The sequence below is a fragment of the Aulostomus chinensis genome, chromosome 22 (genome assembly GCF_037954235.1).
Source record: "Aulostomus chinensis isolate RoL2024-O1b breed Wild chromosome 22, RoL_Achi_v1.0, whole genome shotgun sequence".
Classification (NCBI taxonomy): Eukaryota; Metazoa; Chordata; class Actinopteri; order Syngnathiformes; family Aulostomidae; genus Aulostomus; species Aulostomus chinensis.
Window position 1 is genome coordinate 3,663,390 of NC_141341.1, and position 21,295 is coordinate 3,684,684.

Genomic DNA, 21,295 nt, shown 5'->3' on the forward strand with positions numbered 1-21,295 from the left:
TGCAGCTCAGTCGTTCAGTGGAATCATTTCAGTTCATATTTGTGACAAATTTGAGGAAACTGCTTCAGTGTGTTCCAGAACAATCACCTTGGTGTGAGCTGAACTTGACCTTTGACCCTCAAAGTGTTTTCAGTTCATCTTTTAGTCCCAGTGGAGTTTCATACCAAATTAGAAAAAAAAAAAAAATCCCCCCCAAGGTGAGATCTGGAGAAGAGAATGGGACAACTGGCCCTGGACCTGCCGGCCTGCACCTGAACATGTGGCAGGGATCCCGTTTGTGTCAATGATGAGCGTCAAAGCTGGCAGCGGCCGTGTTGACAGGAAGGGGAAAGCTAGCGTTTGTCCGGTTACCTCGTTGAAGCAGACATCCTTCTGTGTCAGGGCAGCGGCTTCAGTGCCCTGCTGAACTTTTAGTCTAGACATGACGGCTGTTTTAACCTGCTTGTTTCTGCTCCCTGCCTGCTGATTGCAGCATAATTGCTTCTGCATTTGCATCATTCATGACTGCGTGATCTCACAAAGCCAGCGATGAATTATAAAGCGTCTTCACTTTTTTCTTAAGTGCCTTCTTCTCTCTGTCTTCCCAACAATTCCTCTGCTCCCTTCTTTCCTCCACCCCTCTTTTGACCTTGTTTCTTTCCCCTCCCCCTTCTGCTCTACATCCCTCCCTCTTGCCTCCATCCATCCTTCCTCTCTTCTTTCTTCCTCTCCTGTCCTGCAGCCCCTAAAGTGAGATGGAGTCATCAGATGATGATACTCTAAGCGAGCGCTCCTGCGTCAGCGAGCCGTCCTTCCGCAGCGAGCGTTCAGGGGGGTCGTTGTCGCCGTGCCCCTCTGTACCTGTGGGGCTACCAGGAGACACGTTGCCATGGAACCTGTCCAAGCACGAGAGGAGGAAGAGGAAGAGCCAGGATTCTGTGCTGGACCCCGCGGAGAGGGCAGTGGTTCGTGTTGCAGGTAAGGGAGAAATGTGACTTCACACTCTTGCTGTGCTTGCGTGCTGTCATTGTGCCGTTGAGCAAGGCATGCCGACTGAGGTTGTTCTGTCAAGCCTCTGGCAGGCAGCGTGTGTGAATGTGGAGAACGATGCTGCTCTGAGCGAACCGAATGGGAGCGTTGGCATTAGAAAACCTTAGTTCACTGAATAATTTCAGGGTTCATGCAGTTGATTCTGGCCGATATTGGACTGTATCACAATACTTGTGTGATGCTGATTCATCGGCACCAGATGTCAACATTGTTATGAACCCATTCAGACCTAAAAACACAGAGGAACGAGCTGTGAAATTTCTATTCATTGCTCTCTGAAGATGTTTTCTGAAAGCAGATAGAAACGTGTATGGCGTCCACCTAAAATGGCTGTATCAGCTGTTGTGGAGCTGCAGAGCCATGAAAGCTTTCATTATTAAGGCCCATACTTCACGTTTGTGAAATTCAGCCAGATAGCTTTTGTGCAAACAGACGAACAAACGTAACCGAATCTGCAACCTCCATGGTGGAAGTAACAAATCCTGAAGTGACGTTGTTTCCTTCTACTCCGAACTTTATCATCCCCTGCTACAAACATCCCTCTGTCTCTTCCACGCTCTCCCTCTCTTCCTCTTGTTCACTGAAGCTGGAGGAGGAATGTAGGTTAGCCAGTCCGCCGGAGGAGCCTGGGTTTCCCTGCTCCTCTAATGAGACTGTGATCGACGTTAATAGCTTCCCCTCTGTCTGTGGAACGCTGGCTTCCAGCTTGATAGTTGAAGAAAGTTGCGACACGACAAGTGCACATCTTATCATCGGAGGCTTTTCAGCTCACGTGGATTTTCAGAATGATGTTATAATTGTGCTGATTATTTACTGTTGGACTCAGAAATGTCGGTGAATGGAAGATCTGGGCTGTCGCTCACCAGGATGTCTTTGTCAAAGTGGACGACAGGGGATGCAGTGGGATCAGTGGAAGACTAAAAACCCTCCTGGCGTCAGTGATTCAGTTGCTACAGGTCCTTTTCAGCTGTATGAGTTGTTTTAGTTTGAATGAATTCTTTTTTAGGAAAGCAGGAAGCCAACACTGTTGACGACGAGATATTACCAGCCGGCTCCCTCTGCAGCTCTGACTTCTAAATCAGTGGGATCCAAATATCCTGTCAAAGCAGCTGCCAGTCTTACAACAGCAGAGTCTCCTGCATGGCAGTTGCCTTTCTATCCATTCACCGCTCCCTCCAACTCTGTATACAGACTCTTTCACCTTTTATTAACGCCCTGTGGCTTCCTACTTTCATGTGGTCATAATTACACTGGCACATGCTACCTCCTAATGGGTGGCAGCTGTCACTTGTGTATGAATGTTTTCATTTTCTCAGCTGTTTATTCTGTTCTTTCCACCATAATCTCTCTGCTTGTACCAGGATTGCTGCATCAGTGGAATATCTCTCTCTCTCTCTATAGCAGGTATTCAATTCACCAGAGCCGTTGTTCTCAATTCAGCTTCAAGAATATCCATTCATTGATATTGTTATGCATCTTCCAAAGCCTGGACTAGAAGCAAAATATCAGCTTCACCCTCATCCGAAATGCCCAGCGATCGATTCCTGCCTCCCTCTTTCAATCTGGAGAGTGGTTTTATCGTCTGTTTGCGTCCTCTTTTTGTGGTAGACACATTAGAGCCTTTATTGCAGCTCAGTGGAGGTTCCACTTCTGTAGCGAGTGATGGGGGTTGGGTTGTCGAAGGAGGAAGGAGACGACGTGACGATAAAAGTCCTACGTTATAGAAGAGGAGCAGCATGTAGGTCAGGATGGAGTGACGGGGTTCATGTCACTGCAGAGACGATGCAGAGACAGCCTACGTGTGTGTGTGTGTGTGTGTGTGTGCGCGCGTTACAAGTTTGCATGTGTAACTCAATGCGATTTTGTGCCCACATGCGAAGACAATTAGAGATGTGCTCTTATTTCTGTCCGGCAGAGGTGATCATGTGAATGAGCCTGCGAGCGCTCTCAGGGGGGACGCCTGTGTGGTGGGTGGGAGATGTCTGGATTCCCAATCAGACTCATTCACAGCCACATCAGGAGGAGCTGGAGGTTCGTGTCTGTCAGCTTTGGAGGGAAAATGAGCCAAGACCTCTGAGTGGAGGGGCAGCAGCTACTGGGCTTTATTTTTAGAAATAATTTACGTCATTGTGGAGGAGAGTTTCAGTGCAAAGTTTCGTATGTGTGTGTGTGTGTGTGTGTGTGTGTGTGTGTGTGTGTGTGTGTGTGTGCGCGCGCGTGCTATTATATGATTATAACATTATATATGATTCTAAATAAATCCGTTGTTGCTCCATAGTGAATACTATGATTTTTAAACAGATCCCTCATATTCACATCTGCGTAACCCCTGTCTGTACTTCATTGATTGATAGAGAGGCTGAGAAAGACTCCAGCCGACTTGTAATGACTTTTTTTTTCTCCCCTGTCATCATGAGTTAATATTTGACTTGTCGACTCCAAACAGGAGGATACTAACTTGTTATCTCAAGATAACGACCGTCTTCTTGTGGTCGTGAGTTAAATATCTCAAGCGTCATTACAACAGGTTATTTCTGTCATTGTTACCAGATAACCAAGCTCGTTTGTTTGCCGGCAGATGGAATGAGGTCAGTCCAGATGATCTCATATGTTATGTTTCTAATGAAACTCTGTGAGGTGAGAGGCTCAACTTGTCCTGCTCCTCTTTGTGATGTCTTCTGGACGGTGATATGCGACGTGGAAATAACCAGCTGTGAGGACGTTTTGGCGCATGTGATCGCGTGTGTTTGTGGGTCCCGTTGGCAGAAAACACAGCAGAGAGGAAAAGACCCATTCAGGGCTGTGTCTTTAAGAGGGACACACAGTTCGGGGGTTTCTGTGTGCTGCACGTTTCTGCTGAGTCACGTTTGTGTGGAGATGATTCACTTCTGACAGCAGCAGGTAGCAGGACATCATGTTGGCACCGACGCCAACCAGCTCGATGAGACCGTGAAAGCACTGCCAGTGTTGTGACTGGTGAAACGGCCTCTGTGTCCGCCTGACGAACATCTCTGAAAGCTGCTGCTTTACTATCTCAGTGTTATCTAGAACAGACTACATGGCCTCATTATGAAGTGAAGTCTTTTTATGGAAAATGAAACAAGCAGCATCTGCTCTTGCAAGCCGGTGTAAGAAGTCCTCTCCAGCATGCATCCCTAATCGCCTAAATATCTGTGCCTGACAAAGTTAGATAAGGAAACAGATGAACTTGAATTGCCGCTATGATCAGATTAAACCTTTGTTAAGGACACAAGTTTCAACTCAGTGAATTGGGTTTACATCCTGACACCACCAACAACTGAGAAAGAGACGTGATGAGAAATATGCAGCACCTTACAAACCTGAAGCAACACTGTGCTTTGCTAAGCCACAGCGCCATCCGCTGTTAAAGTGGTAAAATACAGCACGCTGGTGCATTCAAATATGTTAATAAGAGAGCTGTCAGAGTACTTGTCCTGCTTTACTGGCAGCTAACTGGTTGTACCTCTTTGCTATCATCCAAGTGATAAGGAAATGGTTTAAGTTTAAGCTAAGATTTTGGCACAGGGTTGCTTCAAATGTAAGGTTATCATCTTGATACAAGTTGCGTTTATACCCGACAGCAGTCTGCTAGTTCGCCCGTCTTTTTTGAGGCTCAGTCCAAGGTTTCAGACAAAGTACGGGTCAGTTTTGGCCCGGCAATATTCCTCCTCCAAGGCTACACTTATTGCCGCCTCCATTGCTATGTAAATCCAAGCAACCCACAGCCGAGAGTTTTAAAAATCAGGAAATAGCTGATGACAGCAGTCAGATCATCACGTCAGCGAGATGTGCAACCGGGGAGCCGCTGAGCTCAAGGAGCAGGTAACCGTCACCGCCGGGAGGACCGAGGCTAACCAGCTCACGGGGACTGTGAAGGATGGCTTGTTGTATGGAAAGGTTGCGGAGGGGCTTGGTCGACGTGGCCATTGCCGGATAAAGAAACAGGTCACGGGGCTAAATATTCCTCCGACGCATATGTTGCATGTCACTGTTCACACGCAACTTTGTGCTGCACGTCAGGTCACATGTTTACGCCCACACAAGTGGCGTTTTTTTGGTTTTTTTTTTTTAAAAAAGGGGAATATTAAGCCTCCATTTCACACAGAGATGGCAAATTCTCGCCTCTACCGGGCCGCAAATTTGCTGCATTCTGTGTTTAAAAAGGGCTATAGAGTCCTCATGCACACCAGAGGCTCCAGATGAACCTCCTTTCGCTTCAGCTGATTTTGCAAATTACTGCTGCACACAGTGAATGTGGGGCCACGGACACACGGGGGTGGGGTGGGGGGGGTGGGGGGGTGGGGCAGTTGTTGGATTGCAAAATGATTTTTCAGAATAACGGGGACTTCATTGAAAGAAGGATTGGGTTGAGGTCACCTGTAGATTTATGACCTTAAAAAGTTTGAAAATATCATGTCACTGGTTCATAGTCACATGACCAATCAGACTGTATATTATGAAACCAGAAACAATCTTGAACAGCCCTCTGATTAAGCCTGCGTCTCTTTAAAAGTGCAGTGAATATTAATACACAGTATAGATGAGCTGCATTGAGAGGAAGCACTGGTTCTTCTGAGGCAGAAACGTGCATCACTTTAAAAAAAAGTCCTATTTGGCGTCAGGGACAATCACGACCGTGTTCATTGATCTATCATGAATTTAAACTCTTTTTCTACCACTGGAGCTGTGTGAATTACTATGATTGATTACGCCATTGAATACACCAGCCAGCAGCGCTCGCTCTCTCTCTCTCTCTCTCTCGCTCTCTCTCTCTCTGTGGTGCTGCGATGCTGCCAGATTCTCTCTGTAAGCACAGACGGGGGCAACATAAGCTGGTGTTTCTGGAACCATCCAGTCCGTCCCAGCCACGTCCCACGTTCGCTCAGCCGTGAACGCTATTGTGATGATTTTACATTTTACATAATGTGGACCATGTGTTTACACTGACCTGAATTTCCATTCATGCTAAAGTCTGGAATGTGATAAATGAACACATTAGGTCACTGCATGGCTGTCAGGAGAGTGACAGCAGAGAAAGCTCAGATCCAGCAGAGCGATGCATCTTCATACTTTGATAGTAAGAACTGAAGTAGATGCAAGAGAGTAGAGAGATCATGCAGGAGGAGAGTGGAAGCATGCAGCGCCATGTCAAGGGTTGGATTTTGAATGCACTCTGGAGAGGCTGCTGTCCTGACTGGGACTCTCTTGTTCAGCCTCTTGTGGCGGCGGCGGCGGCGGCGTTCTGCCTGCCTGCTGAGCTTGAATGTCAATGAAACCTTCCAACAGCTGCTGGATGTGGGAAATCTTGCAAGAATGAGAACGGCAGGATCTCAAATCCAAAGCAAATGGGAGTTTTGTTTGGTGTTTCAGACGTGACAGTGCGTCTCTGCTGGTGTAGGTTCAGTTTAGCTTCAGCGTTCCATGCTCATAGAGCACAAGAAGCATCTGAAAGGCTTGGTCTTTCAAGCAAAAAATCCTGAAAAGCAAGCAAATTGGAAACTTGTGCTTGAGTGTGTGTGTGTGTGTGTGTGTGTGTGTGTGTGTGCGTGTGTCATTCACCATCCTTGTTCATGAGCATCAGGACCCCAGCCGTCTCTGCCTGCATGTAACTTAGGCGTCCGCTGTCCCGCCTGCTGCTCCTCTTCCTTTCCTTCCACATTTCTCCACAGGCAGCTGAAAGGAAGCCCTCCTCCCCGAGACCCAAGCAGCTATTCCCCTGTTGCCATGGTGACATGGTCTCCTCTGTTTCCATGGCTCTAAAAGGCGAGCGAAAGCAATGGTGGTGGGGGTGACAAGAGACTGACACTGAATATAAAAGGGGGCAAAACAAATAGTGAAGGGGGGGGGGGGGTTCCGAATTTTAATTTTGAGCGAGAGGAAAGAGAGAGAGGAGTTTGTAAAGGAAAGGAGAGCGAGAGGAGGGATTGATCAAGTCAGCGTAAGAGGTAATGAAGAGGGGAAAGTAATAATGAGGAAGGGAGGGAGGGTTTGAGGAGATGGAGCGAGTGGAGGAGGGAAAAGAGAGCACAGTTCACAGTAACAATAAAAAGGATCGTGACTTCTACATACCGGGGTGAGGGAGGTCGAAAAACAGAAAGAAAGAGACAAAGACAGAGAGAAACGTGCAGAAAGGGACTTCGGAGTGAGAAAGATTGGGGGGGAGGGGGGGGCTTTAGAAAGTAAAAACTGAGAGAAGATTTAACACTACCAGGATGTGCCAGGACCGATTGTGAGGGAAAAAAAACGGTGATAAATTAAAACCCCATTTGAGGAGGATAAGAGAAGGATTGGATAAAAGAGTGATAGACTGAGAAGCACCAATATAAAAAAACAGAATGAAAAGGACTGTCGCAGCAGAGCCTGACACATTCTGAATGTTAGTCTGCAGTTGAGTGAAGTCTAAACCTAAATGCTTCTCTGTATAAATTCATTTCCTTGACTGAGGAGGATAGGAAACAAGCGTCTTCCCCCGGAGTTGGAATGTTCCTTTAAAGGCTGGGCGGAAGATTTCCGTGGTTGTCTGATGTTTTCTGATAGCGAGCTGACTGAGGAGGTGCGGTGGTGGAGCTCTGCCGCTGAGGCGTTGGTCGTGCTGATGTGAGGAGGACTGCATGTCCTTTTGGCTCACAGGGCACATTCATCGTGCAGCTGGACTCTGCATGACAGCACACAAACCACAACAACATTAAACGTCTCACACACACGCGCGCGCACACAAAGAGGCTCACAAAGACGGGGACGGGAGCTGTGGACAGGAACAGTGAGGATACATGCAGGCCGGGAGGAGAAAGACAGGCTTCAGCACACTCAACACATCCCGTAGTAACACATACACACACACACACCACACACATTTTATGTGTTTTTATGTGAGCGTTCACAACACTCATTGAAGTCAAAACACTAAAGAAAGTTTGGGCGAGTCAGGGTCACTGAGGTTAGGGAGTTTACTGTTGTTTCCACTGTCCACCACTAGGTGGCAGCATCAAGACTTCTCACGGATGGATTCTTGTTTCTGGACCTGCTCTGTCTTTTCATACATACAAGTCTACATCGACATGAGGTGTGACTGTGATGTGACGTCATCTGTGGACGAGGGGTAAAGAGTGTGTCCTGTCCCGCACACTGGACATCAAATGTCACTTGGACCTTGAGACGGCAGAGTCACAACAACCTCTTTCTCTTGTTTATATAACTTTACTCTGTGTGCATGTGTGTGTGTGTGTGTGTGTGTGTGTGTGTGTGTGTCACTATCACTGCTGCTGCCTTCGCTGTTTCCATTATGAAGATTCCCATCCCAGAGGAGTCCATTTCCATTAGGAACTGGTTGAGGAGAATGTGTTGTGTGTTCGTCCTGTAATTAGAGCTGAGTTGGGCTGAATAGACACAAACAGCTCGTTAGAATAATGGAGGGCAGGATGAGAAAATGAGGGAGGGGAAATGAATCTGCACCAAAAAAACAAAAAGCAGCTCCTAATTTGCTGCAGGTGCTTGAATAACGGTCATCATTTTTAGTAACACATGAAACTAATAACTCGGGACTGGAAGCTTTGGACCCCTGCAGAGAGAAAACCATACCTGTAATTTTTTTTTTTTCACTGTGAGACCACAAGATACAACTTGTTCCGTTAATTCATGACCAAAAGGATAAACATATCGGTGGTTCTTGCTCCTTGAACCTGTAACTCCTTCCTCCATCTGCTAGCTTGAGGAGCACTGATCAACAGGAGCGTGTGGAGCTCCACTCCACTTCAGTCGCTCACTCTTTCTTTCGTCTCTCTTTATTTTTATTTTTTTTCTTAAGATGCCCAGCACAGTTTTCTTTTTGCAAGAATCTTTCTGCTTTGATTAATTTGTATCTGTAGAGAGCAGGTCCAGAGAGTCCAGCATGTTGCAGCTACAGTGGCCCAGAGTGAACAAACAAGGTCTTTTGTTTTGGTGGTAAATCTAGCAACCTATTTAAGCTTCACTCTGTCTGCATCAGCTGGTAGATTATTCTGCCGTGCCTTCAAACTCTTTTTATCTTACAACCGTATTTGATGATAAATGCCACTGCGCTGCAGTCTTAGTGAATCTGCCTCCCCTCCTCATTTGCTTGTTGTTTAGGAGACGGATCTGACAAATCATGAACCGACACAAAGTGCTGGTCGGTACCACCGTGCGCTTGTTTCGGCATGGTTCTGAATGATTATTATTATTGTTATCAAATCACAGCAAAACCCGAGTTGGAAGCAGCAGGTGCAGCTCCTGGAGACGGTCGTGAACGTGTTCGATTCCACCAGGGAGACAGCAGCGATGCGGTTATTACTCCGATGCTGCATCTTCAAATAAAGACTCCTGTGAAACCGCAATAGGCAGAGTTGAAGCAAGTATCTTTTGATATCGATCCAGTATTGATTTGATTGATCAAGACGATTAAAGAACAAAACAAAAACCAGATCTCATTCAAATGTTGTGACGCAGCAAAGGAAGCGACTTCTGATCAAATCTGTAAACCCAGTGAGAGAGAGAGAGAGAGAGAGAGAGAGAGAGAGAGAGAGAGAGAGAGAGACGTCTGGGTGCGAGCATATACATCATGTTTAAGGTCATCTATATGTGTCTTTGTGGGATTAATGACATAATCTCTAGACTGTTACAATGAGGCTGCTTTATGGGTTTTGTCCTCAGGATGATCACGTGCTGAGATTAGCCGCTGCAGGATTTAAAGGCAGGATCCCGTATCACCAAATAGGGCAAAACACAGGAGTGAAGCATCTGTGTTTGTTGCAAAATGTATGCATTTGTATTCATTTTAGCTTCACTATATTTTGTCCCAGTTAGCCTTTAGGTGGCAGTGTTCACCACCAGTTCAGCTACTCAACATGACAGCTCAGGCCCCTTGCTGTGGAAATCTAGTTAAACCTGAACAGTGTAGATTTTATAATCCTGTTTCTGTACGTTAAGTTTTCATAGCAATGAAACTATGCTGGGGTTGTTATTTTTCACCTGTAAAATTGATTTGATCCTCATTTCACATTGAAACGACTGATAACTGGCTGTATTGGACGACCGAATGAATGTATTCGTGTTTACCATTGCGATAAACAGATTAAATAAAGAAAACAATAATAAGAATGTTTGCAAAGCTGTAGGAAGAAGAGTAGTATTGCTTAAAATGAGGGGGAGTCATGAAATAGATAAATATGATTGTTTAATATAAAATATTCTATAGTTGTAGAAGTAGTAGAAGTCGTAGTCGCGCTTTGTCCTGGTTGGGGATTGGTTTTTCGTCACCGCGCCGTTGCCACCACCGGAGGGCGCTCCACCTCAATTTTCCAACGGTCGCCGTGGAAGCTAGTTAGTTAGCATTTCCCCCCACCGGGTTCTCAGATTCCTGTGGCGGGGCTTCCTGACGTGGCCGGTAGAGAGGGATGGAAGACAGCCACTGCAGGAAGAGCGAGGGAACCAGAGCAGCAGAGGAGGGAGAGAGGGGGAAACAAATACTCTCATTCAGACCGAGGCGGAGACCTCAGCGCTCGGGATTGAAGCGGCCATTACGGCTGGGAAGCGCGTGCTGGGAAGAGCTTGGGCGGCCCGGCTCGGGATCCACAGGACGCCGACACAGCCTAGGATAGGAGTCCGGTGTCACTCCTGGAACCGACACATTGCCCCCGTTAGGGTGTGTGGGCTCCACTCCCTCCCTCTCCATACAGAATTGAAAAAAAAAAAAAAAAAAAAAGCAGCTGGTGGAAGCCGATATTCAAGGAGGGACCGGCGATGCGACTGTGTGTTCCCGCACACACTCACACCAGCGCGGCGATAATGGATAGATAGCGTTTATGTAACCGTCACTCATTTCACCTCACGGCTTTTGTTATTATTAATTAATTAAGCATCAATTTAGATCAGCTAACATTGCTTTGAATTGACCCGCGGGGCTTCAGGAGCGCATCGATGCATCACTAGTTTGACACAAGGTGCTGCGGGATTGGACGCCGGGTCCAGCGGGAGAAGGAAGGGCTTGAGACGCAGCAGCGGACCGGCTCACTGCGGTAGTCCTCAGGCCGACCCGCCTCCAAGCAAGTCCGCGAACAGAACCATCATGGCTGGGTTTATACCGGGTCTCCTACCTTCAAACCATTCCCAGGAGAAGGAGTTCGCCCAGGCTTATGAAGATGTGCTGGAGCGGTATAAAGGTGAGAGGACAGAAGCAGTGACTTCAAGGCTTTTTGGGAATGTTAAGCTAAGTGAGCCATGCAAGTTTTCATAACCTGCACTGTTGTTTATTTTTGGATCAGCAAGTCTTGCTTTGTCTAATTGTTGCCCTGCACATTTAACGTGCCCTGTCTCGTTTGTAATCGTTTGTGTGCTTTTGAGACACCAGAGGAAGCAGTTTTATGAAGTCTGCCCGCCTGCCAGCTTCAGGGAATTTCCCCCGCATGGCCCCAGCATTGTTTGCTGTTTGTCCTGTAAATATCAAAGCTGCTGCTAAAGGTTGAGCTTGTGACTGATGGGGCTGTAAACCACAGTAGGACGTGAATGCAAACCTCACTTTTTGGACGAGCGCAGGTCCCCTTCTCTTCTGATTGTCCCCCCCCTGGCTGTTTCATAATCCAGATGACAGGGGCTTTAAAAATGAATGCCTCTACTGAATAGCTTGGGGGGGGGGGGGGGGGATATAGAGTGTGTGTGTATGTGGAGAAGAGGATGGGGGTGCAGAAAGGCTCAGGTCACATCTGTGATGCTGGCCCTGATGAAAAGGAGGTGTTTTTTCAATTATTGATTATGATAATGAAACTAAACTCCTGTGTGTGTGTGTGTGTGTGTGAGAGAGAGAGAGAGAGACAGAGACAGAGAGAATGAGCACGTTAGTGTGAAAGGGCATCATGTAAGAGCGGGTTCAGTTTGTATCTATACAACAAACCTGTCTAACCACAGAGGAAGAAGCCCTGTGGGAGCTGATCCAGTGACAATCCATAGCATCTCCGCTATAGCAACGTGTCCCGCATCCCCTGTGATTATCAAACAAGACCCTCTTGTAGCTGAAAAACTGCATCAATCGTTTCTGGAATATGTGAGAGCCAAATATAACCTGTACAACTCTGTTTGCTCAGGACAGCGAAGTCTAAGGCATTCAGGGAACAACTTCTGTGTGACTTTAAAGCTTTCTGGCTCTTAGTAGCAGGGGTAAACAAACTGTGTTGCCTGTTATTTAATGAAACAGATAATTATGCTTGTGTAGCATTAAAAGCTGGTAAAATATTAAAACTAAACAGTACAGGTGTCAAAATACTTCAGGAGGTGCTGGAGCTCCCATTAATTGTTGTTTTTCTTTAACACACACACACACACACACTTGCATTTGCCATCAGAATTGCTTGACAGATGATGAGGCATTAATGATGGTGTTTCCTAGGGGAGAGGTGATGAAAGAAGAGGCCATAATCACATTGATTTTAGCGGATCAGGACAAGGGGCCCCGCAGCCTGTTGGTCCATTTACGATCTCAGCTTGTGGCGACGGAGGCTTCAGAACGACAACTATGGCGTTGTTGATAACCCCATCTCCTGGTTGTGTATGTAGCGGGTGCAGTTTTTGCCTCAGTTCCGTTGTTTTGAGATCACAAGATCATGTGAGAAATCATCTGAAGCAGGGCTGGGCAACCATGTGCCATGGAGGGCCGTGCGTATGCAGGTTTTCCTTCCAACCAAACACTTAAACAGGTGATTCCACTGATTGACACACCTTCAGCCACAGAAGAGTGTTAATCAGTGGAATCACCTGTTCAAGTGTTTGGTTGGAAGGAAAACCTGCATATGCACGGCCCTCCATGGCACATGGTTGCCCACCCCTGATCTAAAGTCTTCAGGTTATACGGCTGTGTCTGAACCACCAGGTTAGTTTTGACCAATCAGAGTCCTGTGAGGAGGTATGGGCGTGGCTTGATGGGGGGACTGTTCAAAACCATGGCTGAAGAAGTTAGCATGGATGCTGCAATAGCATCAGTATATCATGCATAGTCCAGAGTGTTGTTAAAATCCTGGAAAAATGATGTACTTTTTAGCTGTGAAAGTTTTTTTTACTTTAAAAAAAAGCCTGTAAATTGTGGAAAAGTCCTTGAAATGTTCTTCACGAATACTTAATACCAGTAGTCCCCCCTCTTCTTCAACTGGCCTTGGCTTCTAGCTCAGTTTGATCTGATTGGTTGGTCAGTGATGGACAAGTTCTTCGTCCAATCATTTGCTCAGTATTTTTTTTTTTTTTTTTGGCGTTTCTGTGGGCCACTTCTCAGATGTCTGACTCGTCAAGTTGTATAACTTTGGTCTATTGTTTGCTACTGAGCAGCAAAATCAAACCTACTTGTGCACTAAAATTGTAACTGATAAAGTGAATCAAGTATGAACGGGATCCGGCTGGGTTGAGGACGGACAGGAGAGTTGGACCTGCTCGTTTGTCGCCTCCTCGCCTTTGTCTGCGCTCTAATGAAGCTCTAGTAGCAGATCTGTCTCCTGTCTTCTGGAATCCCTCCACCACAACAATGCTTGTGCTGCAGCTTTTCACCGTCTAATCATGTTTGTGTGGCTCTATGAAGACACGTCTCGGTTGTGGCCAACATCGAGTTCACTCTTGTCACCCGTTCATTCATTTTCTTGTGTTATTCCTCTTTAAGTCTCTTCCTTCTCTGTTTTGTTGGATTGCAGCAGTTCTTCATACGTCACAGTGGCTCTTAAAACCACACTCCTGTGTTTATGTGTATGTTTCTCCACTGTCAGCTGTGTGTGAGTCACTTGTGGCAGTTGTCAGGAAGAATAGACGGAGAATTGTGAACTTGGCCTCCTACTTGCGGCGTCGCTTGACTGCAACAGGAGGAGGGACATTTGATACAGTTTAAATCATTCACAGGAGACGGGTGCTGGAGTTTTTGTCTGCATGTCTGGTGTGTTTGTGTGTGTGTGGGTGTTTGTGTTGATGTGTGTAGCTGCTGCATAACAATGGCAGGATATCTAAAGCAACAGCATTAGGGACGTATATGGAAAAACACTGGGACCTGACTCAGAAAATACACTGAGTCAGTGGAAAAGGAGACAGTTTCAGCAGAGTAGCGTGAACGCTAGTTACTCTAGTGGCTCCTTCATTATTATGAACACATTATGGACTGATGTTGTGAAGATGCATGGATGCCTTGTTTTTGTGGGCTAACAGGGAAGCTAGCATCACCATGGGTTCCCTTAACCAACAGCGAAGGGGGGTTTTACAGTGGCTTTTAGTTCATTGCTGAAAATGAGCTCTGCAGCAAACACAAGTTTATGTCATTTCTTAAATACATCTGTAATATTTTTAATGTATTGGTCCCATGTCGGCCTGTCATGATAAACAATTGAAGGAATTGGATTTACTCACGTGCTCATGTGAGGCTATGAACGAGCCAGAGACTTCAACACCACCAAGTTTGACTTCCTACGTGTTCGAATTGATGTTGTTAAATGTCTTTGGCAGCCTCTGCGGTCTCTTAAGCTGCTTGTTCGCATTCATCTTGTTTGGACGTGCGAAACCTTCAAAATTCTCAACTGTGCTATTTATTGACTCATTTTATTCTGTAGAACCAAAATTTGAACAAATTGTGAGTTGGTGTTAACCACAGACCTTATTTCAACTCTCTCAACAATTTAAATGTTAACCGAACTTGCAACCAACTGTGATTCGTTCTTGTGCCGCTCTGAGGAAAATGAACTTAATTTAAACATGAAAGCGCAGCATCAATCCATGAAAATCCACTCAGAGTCAAAGGAAACCTGACAGGAAACAAAACAACTGAACAGTCATAGGAACAAGACACCTGCCCCCTTTGCCCTTTACAAATATAGACGCGAGGAAGTGTGTGTATGCTGTCTGCTTGTGTGTGTTTGACAGATGACGGTTAGATTGTTGGCATGGAAATTAAATTGCCCTGTATTCTGTAAATCCTAGGTCTCCACCTCCATTTGTGTTTGCTAGCTGGATCACACAAATCTGAGGCTGAATTTCACCTAACATGGTAAAGAGGAGAAGGAAGGGCCAGAGCTCGCTAATGTACTGAGAAGTAACACTTCTTTTTTGGGGGGATTTGATTGATTAGATTGTATTTGTCCATTGCTACCTGGATAAACTCCATGTCACAGGCAAACAGAGCCATGTCTTTCCTGTGTGTGTGTGTGTGTGTGTGTGGCTTTGGTTGAGCGAGTGTGTGTTGTCAGCGAGCTTCCCACTGATGCAAATCTTTGACCGAGAATGGCATTACAGTGTCCTCTCTCTCTCTGTATATTTAACACCTCGAGCTCATCAGTCTCTGCCTACTGTGCCAACTTCTGGCAGCTCAGTTTTCCGCTGTGGTGTGTGTTTGTATGTGCGTGTCGTTGAGTGTGTGTTGTCTCTCTAAACTGGTGTGTGGCGGTGAAGTATAGGAAGCGTTCTCTGTGGCATTTTCTGCCCATCTGTACTGTTGGAAAGTGGAGCACGTTGGAACACAAACACACTTTTACTGTAAATCAGCAGTGACATCACTGACACATATACGTTCGCCCAGATGCCGAAGCGCCGATGCTGGCGCACACACTTGGACCCCCGAGCCTTCAGTTCGCTCTTCAAATGAAATGAGGCTCTCTCAGTTGAAATCCATCAGATTTCTGTGGACGTTCCTTCAGATTTTCACTGGGACGCTCTACCAATACTCCCTGCTATTTGCCTCCAGTGTCATATTTGACGGAACAAGACTGTAAATTCAATTTCAAAATAACTGAAATGGAATGTTGGCTGGGCGATAGCAGTGCTCTATCAACCTACAAATGGAAAATGTGTGCCAGTTCTCAAATAAAATGAGTGAAGATTAAATTGTTTTTCTTATCTGCCTCACGTGATAACAGATTAATCTGTAAAGTCATTATTTAAGACAGAATAGCTGGGTTCTGTCCTCTGAAATGTGGATGTTTGTTGTTTTGTGTGATTTAGTTTTGGACTGTTGGTTGCACAACACAGGCTGACGTCATCATAAACTCAAGATTATTGTGATGGGCATTACAGTCCAGTTTACTGGAACAAGGCAGCAAATAGAAGCAGACCATTTCAGTTGGCGTTCTCCACCCCTTCGACGTTCTGCCATTGTCAGAGTCTGCTAACAGACCTGCAGTAACTGAGGATCCACCTGTGAGTTAGAACTTCTCATTTTTAGCATGTAGTTTGCTACTGGCTAGCTAGCGCAGAGGTTGTTTTTTCACATTAAGAGGGGAGGAAAACTGTCAATAACATAATCTAGTAAATATACGTTTTCATCGTTAAATTCCACTGAAACTATGTATTTATTGGTCAGACGAATAGACGAACCCTGAATCGAAATTTATCAACTGAAATTGTCATTTTGCCAGCTTAAAAGTCTCCCACTCGCACACAGATGCCAGTGACATTGTAAAAGCAACAGAGAGTGCACAGGACACCAGGAAATGTCCTCTGATGTCCCCCATCTTCATGGACACAGGAAGTGCCAAGCCGGCTCTTCCTGGCTCTCTTGGTCTGTGTTTGTACCAGCTGCTCTGATTCTCCTCTCAGTGTCCAAGGACTCTTAGAATTCTATTTAAAGGGCCTATTGTTCCCTTGAAAATGCCATCTTTACTTTTGTGTGTCTTTCTGCTGCATAAATGTCACACTTCCAGAGTGATATGACCCCGTTAGAGGACAAATTACTCCTGGAGATGAGATGGTGGGGATGGAGAAGAAAATTGTTCATAGTGCCTGCAGCTGGTTATTGGACGAATTACCTCTGACGTAGGAGCACGAGAGCTGGGGGGATGAAAGGACAGGAAATTAGGGAACAATATTGGAAAAAACAACTTCAGTGAGTGAGTGAAGATCATGGTTTCTTTAAGAATGAAAGAAATTTAGACATGAAGAGAGAAGAGGGGCGAACATGTAAGCGATTGGTTGGCTCCAGAGATGGATCATGACAGCTGGATTTTTCCGTGTGGCCTAGTTTTTTCTCTCCAACTCCCTCGCTCCTGCTCCCATCTCACGGTAGATCTCTGCCCACAAGAGCACAACCTCCCCTTCTCCTCCTCCCTCTTCATCTCTGTTTGCTTCAGTCAGTCCCACCCTGCTCAAACGTTTGTTTGTATTTTGTACAACTGAACAGTGTCTTCTGTTGTGTTTTGGAAAACATCTATGTTGCCATCTTCTGCCTTCTTGCTCACATTTTCCTCACATTCTCTCTTTATTTGATTATCCCTCCACTCCTCAGCTCTGGCTCTGTCCCTCTCTCTTTCCCCGCCTCTTCCGTCTCTCCCTTATTTCCCGGGTTGCTTCCTGTTTGGTCACATTCTTCTGTATCACCTGACTGTGTTGGCAGGAAAACCAAACACAGTCAGAGCTGCGGCACCCTCTACACACAGGCAGGGAAAACCAAACGCTTCCCGAGCGTCATGCTTGCATTGCTGATCAGAGAGGAGGAGGGGGAGGAGGGGGAGGAGGGGGGAGCACAGCGAGCCGTCAGAGAAAAGAGCTTGAGGCTCTGCTGGGAGGCTCGTCCACCCTGCTGGGACAAAGCGCTTGTTATTAATGCAATAAAAATGGACATTAGGAATGGGGAGATTGGAATAATGACACTGGAGGAACAGTGAATATTCCAGCGTAAATTAATTTGCAAATTAATTAGAATTAAAAATATTGGAAATGGAAAAGTTACTTTCTCATATTCACAATGTTTACATGTGTTATATGTACAAAAGGTGTATATCATATAAACTTTTTCTTATGCAAATAAGAGCGAGATCTATTAATACTGGCTGAACTGGTTGTAAAAAAAAAAAAAAAAAGATATATATATATATATATATATATATATATATATAGGCATTTGACAAATCAGCCAAAAATGCAATGTCATAAATTAGACCACAGATTGCACAGTGGAATATAATTCATTTTTTGAGGTAGTCAGCCAGTATTCATTTAACAAAAAATGTCAAAATGAGATTTCTCATGCACTCTGTGTCTTTTACTTCCTTCGTATTTGACCTTGGTACGCAGTAATCTGTCACTCTGACACCCCCCCCCCCCCCCCCCCATTGCCGTCCTCCACTCTTTCAACCCTCAGGCTTCTTACATAACCAGCACCCAGCTGATTTTTTTTATAAAATAATCAATGAGCATCATTGTCTATGTTTGTGTGTCAGGGAAGAAAATGGAGTTGAATAGTTGTGGGGGCTCAAGCCAGAGAGTGTGAAATATTTGCTGCAGCGTATAAATGTGTGTGTTAGTGCATATTTGTGTGTGTGTGTGTGTGTTTGTGCGCATGTGTGAGAGAGAGACAGCAACGGCCCTCTCTTCTCTCAGAAGTACACAGGGCCTGTATTCATGATGGGTGCCGACTGTAACAGTGAAGGCTGTGTGGCTGACCCACATCTTTGAAACTTGTCTCCAGTGTTGCATGGCAGTTGTCAGGCTCCTGGAGTTTGGCCTGATTCAGCGTTTGTCCCGTCGCTCTGTGCTTCTTGGATGCAAACGGCAAAAGTTTTCACTCCCTTTCGTGTTTTCTCAGAAGTTGTTGCTGTACAGCCTGTAATTTGAGTAGACTTTTGTTTGAATTTTATGCATTGTGGTAGTGTGGGGTGGTGGTGTGTGTGTGTGTGTGTGTGTGTGGGGGGGGGGGGTACACAAACGTGAAATTAATGACTTGATCTCAATATATATGCACCTGTTCTATAAGGTCCATAACACCGCTAAGCAAGGGTTACTGCGAATGGGGCCGCCGACATGGACATGTAACAGCTTCAGTTGTCCTGGGATCTAGCCAGGGTGGGGGTGGTCCAAAGGGGCCCTCTAACATTTTGAATAATCTGCTGTGATACTTTGTCAGAAATACATGGACTGTGGACCAGGTAGCTCCCCAAACAGGCCACTGACAAAGTCTCTTAATCCTTGCCTGGTGGAGGCAGCGTCACATGATGGGTGGGGGCTGGGGGGGTTTCATCAGCAGGCGCTGGGAGGGAATCAAAGGGATGATGGACTGCTCTATAGGAGGGAAACCTGTCTTCAGTGGTCTGAGACTGGGATGGAGACACCCCCCTAAAATCACTTGGAGCCGTTGTAGGTGCAGAAGGAAATTCTCTGTTTGGGTCTTGTTTGTTTTGCCCTCAGTGGTCGGCAAGGCGTGTTGCGTAAAACAGATAAAAACCCACAAAAAAATCTTTGTTGAGTCCAGACTGTAAGGCAACAAAATAGGAAAGTTGTTAAGGGGGTTTAATACTTTCACAAGACACCGTTTATACGCGCTTAAAATTGGAAAGGAATCTCTGGCTGTGTTTGTATGTCTGGTTGCCAGTGTGCACAAGAGGGAAGAAAAGCAAGTCAAGAATATCAGATGGTGTGTGTGTGTGTGTGTGTGTGTGTGTGTGTGTGTGTGTGTGTACACTTAGTCTACACACTTAGTCTTTCACTTCAATCCATGCTAAGACTCCAGTGAAAGAGTAGGAAGGTAAAGATGCTGTGACCTCTGTAGCACACACACACACACACACACACACACACACACACACACACGCACACACAGTGTCACATCCAGTGTACAACATTAAGCTGAAAAATTGGGAAACCTATTCTGTCTTTTTGTTTTGTCTATTTTATTTTTGTCTTTTCTCCCCCACTCTAAAGTGCACATTACATTGTGTTCATCTGCAAAGCCACAAGGGTCAGCGTGGTATAAATCATTCTGCCTGCCCACTTCTGCAACGCTTTCAATCTGTGCAGCACAAAATTTATGACCACGCGAACGGTACTGGCTGCACATGTAAGGCCACAGAAGTGTGTGAAGACAATGCAACGCAAACAGAAATGTCAGTCGTCTTCTGCCAGAACGGTTCTAGAAAAGCTTGCATTGAATTGTAACGTGGACAGAAAACCAGGAGCCTTGTTGCTTGCATCAACATATCATTTCGGTGATGATGGAGATCAGAATGGAGGTTTAACCAGCTGAGACCCAGCAGAGAAGATAAAGAGCTTCCATCGGTTGTTTTTCTCTGGAGAACATAACTGAAATGACCAGTACACATACTTCACACTTTAACAGGACTTGCTAATTTCTCGTTTGGAACATAATCCTGCGTATTTGTTGCTGCTCTGCTGCAAGGAAGCAAAGGGGTTAGTGTGAAGGGTGAAAGACGCAGTGAAGCTGTCAAGATGAAGTCAGATACTGGAGAGAAACGCTTGATAAATTAATCATGGACGTTGCTCTTAAAGCGATACAGGAGACTGTGGCCAGCCTGCTGAGAGCATTGACTGTGCCCGCGCACACACACACACACACACACAAACTCTGTGGTGAATTGGGGCGAACATGCAATGGAGTGAACACATACACACACTCTTGCAGCTCTGCATCCTGCCGAGCATCATCCCCCTTTTCCTGGAAAGTCTGACGTCTTCTTCTGATATCATCTTCTCCATGAGGATGATTTTTGTTGCTTTGAGAAATGCGAGAAAAACAGATTCTCCTGTTTCTGCTCTCTGATTTCTCAATCAACAGCTCCTTCTGAACCTCTGTCTGTGTCTGTTCATAGCCACTACGACCTTATTTCATCTTCAGATCTTGTACCACTTGAGTCCTTCGTCTTTATGCTCGTCTTGTTTAATTGTCTAATGAGAGCAGATAGCAGTGAGTGGCTGATGGAAGAATAAATCTATACCTTTCCTCATCTCTCCATCATCCTTTCAGTAATTCCATCAGGCTGTCATGGTGAGATGGAATGAGGGAGAAGATTCTGTTGCAGAGGTAGAACGATGACACGCTCCCTGTATACGGTAGTCAAAAAATAAAAATGTACTGATCAGGATCTTAGGTGGGAAACAGGTTGGAAACTTGATACTTAAAACTTTGGTACAAGCCAGCAAGAATAAGATGATGATGAAGAAGGTGAGGTATCCTAGTTGAAGATTACTGAAGAGGTTTGGTCCAAGAGACTCTATACATACATACTTTCATATTATATTGATATTCCAGCCCTTAGTGTTGTTGTATGCCGAAAAATTTCAGGATAACGTTGTATCTAGACTGAGTTTAATATGACAGCTAAATTTCAGTGTAACTGTTCAGTGAGTGACTCAAGAACTTCTAGGCATTTTTCTGTGTTACCTTTTTTTTACAGAGTGATTTGCAGATGAGTAGCAGCTACACTGGCTGTACTCTGTCACCGTGCGCAAATCGCTCTGATAAATTGGGATAGGAGTTTTGAAGTCTGTAGTTTGT

General features: G+C 45.5%; 1 protein-coding gene across 4 annotated transcripts in view; it reads left to right on the forward strand.

Annotated features, from left to right (window-relative positions):
* Positions 1 to 21,295, forward strand: part of macf1a (microtubule actin crosslinking factor 1a) — a 217,038-nt gene that overhangs the window by 7,668 nt on the left and 188,075 nt on the right. For 3 of the 4 annotated variants that reach the window (XM_086194421.1, XM_086194416.1, XM_086194422.1), the window contains exon 2: positions 722 to 957. In XM_086194421.1, coding sequence (XP_086050547.1) covers positions 735 to 957 — 223 coding nt within the window. In that variant the 5' untranslated portion in view covers positions 722 to 734. Of the gene's footprint in view, positions 1 to 721; positions 958 to 10,366; positions 11,226 to 21,295 lie in introns of those variants that run through there. The other variant, XM_086194418.1, reaches the window with a different exon arrangement.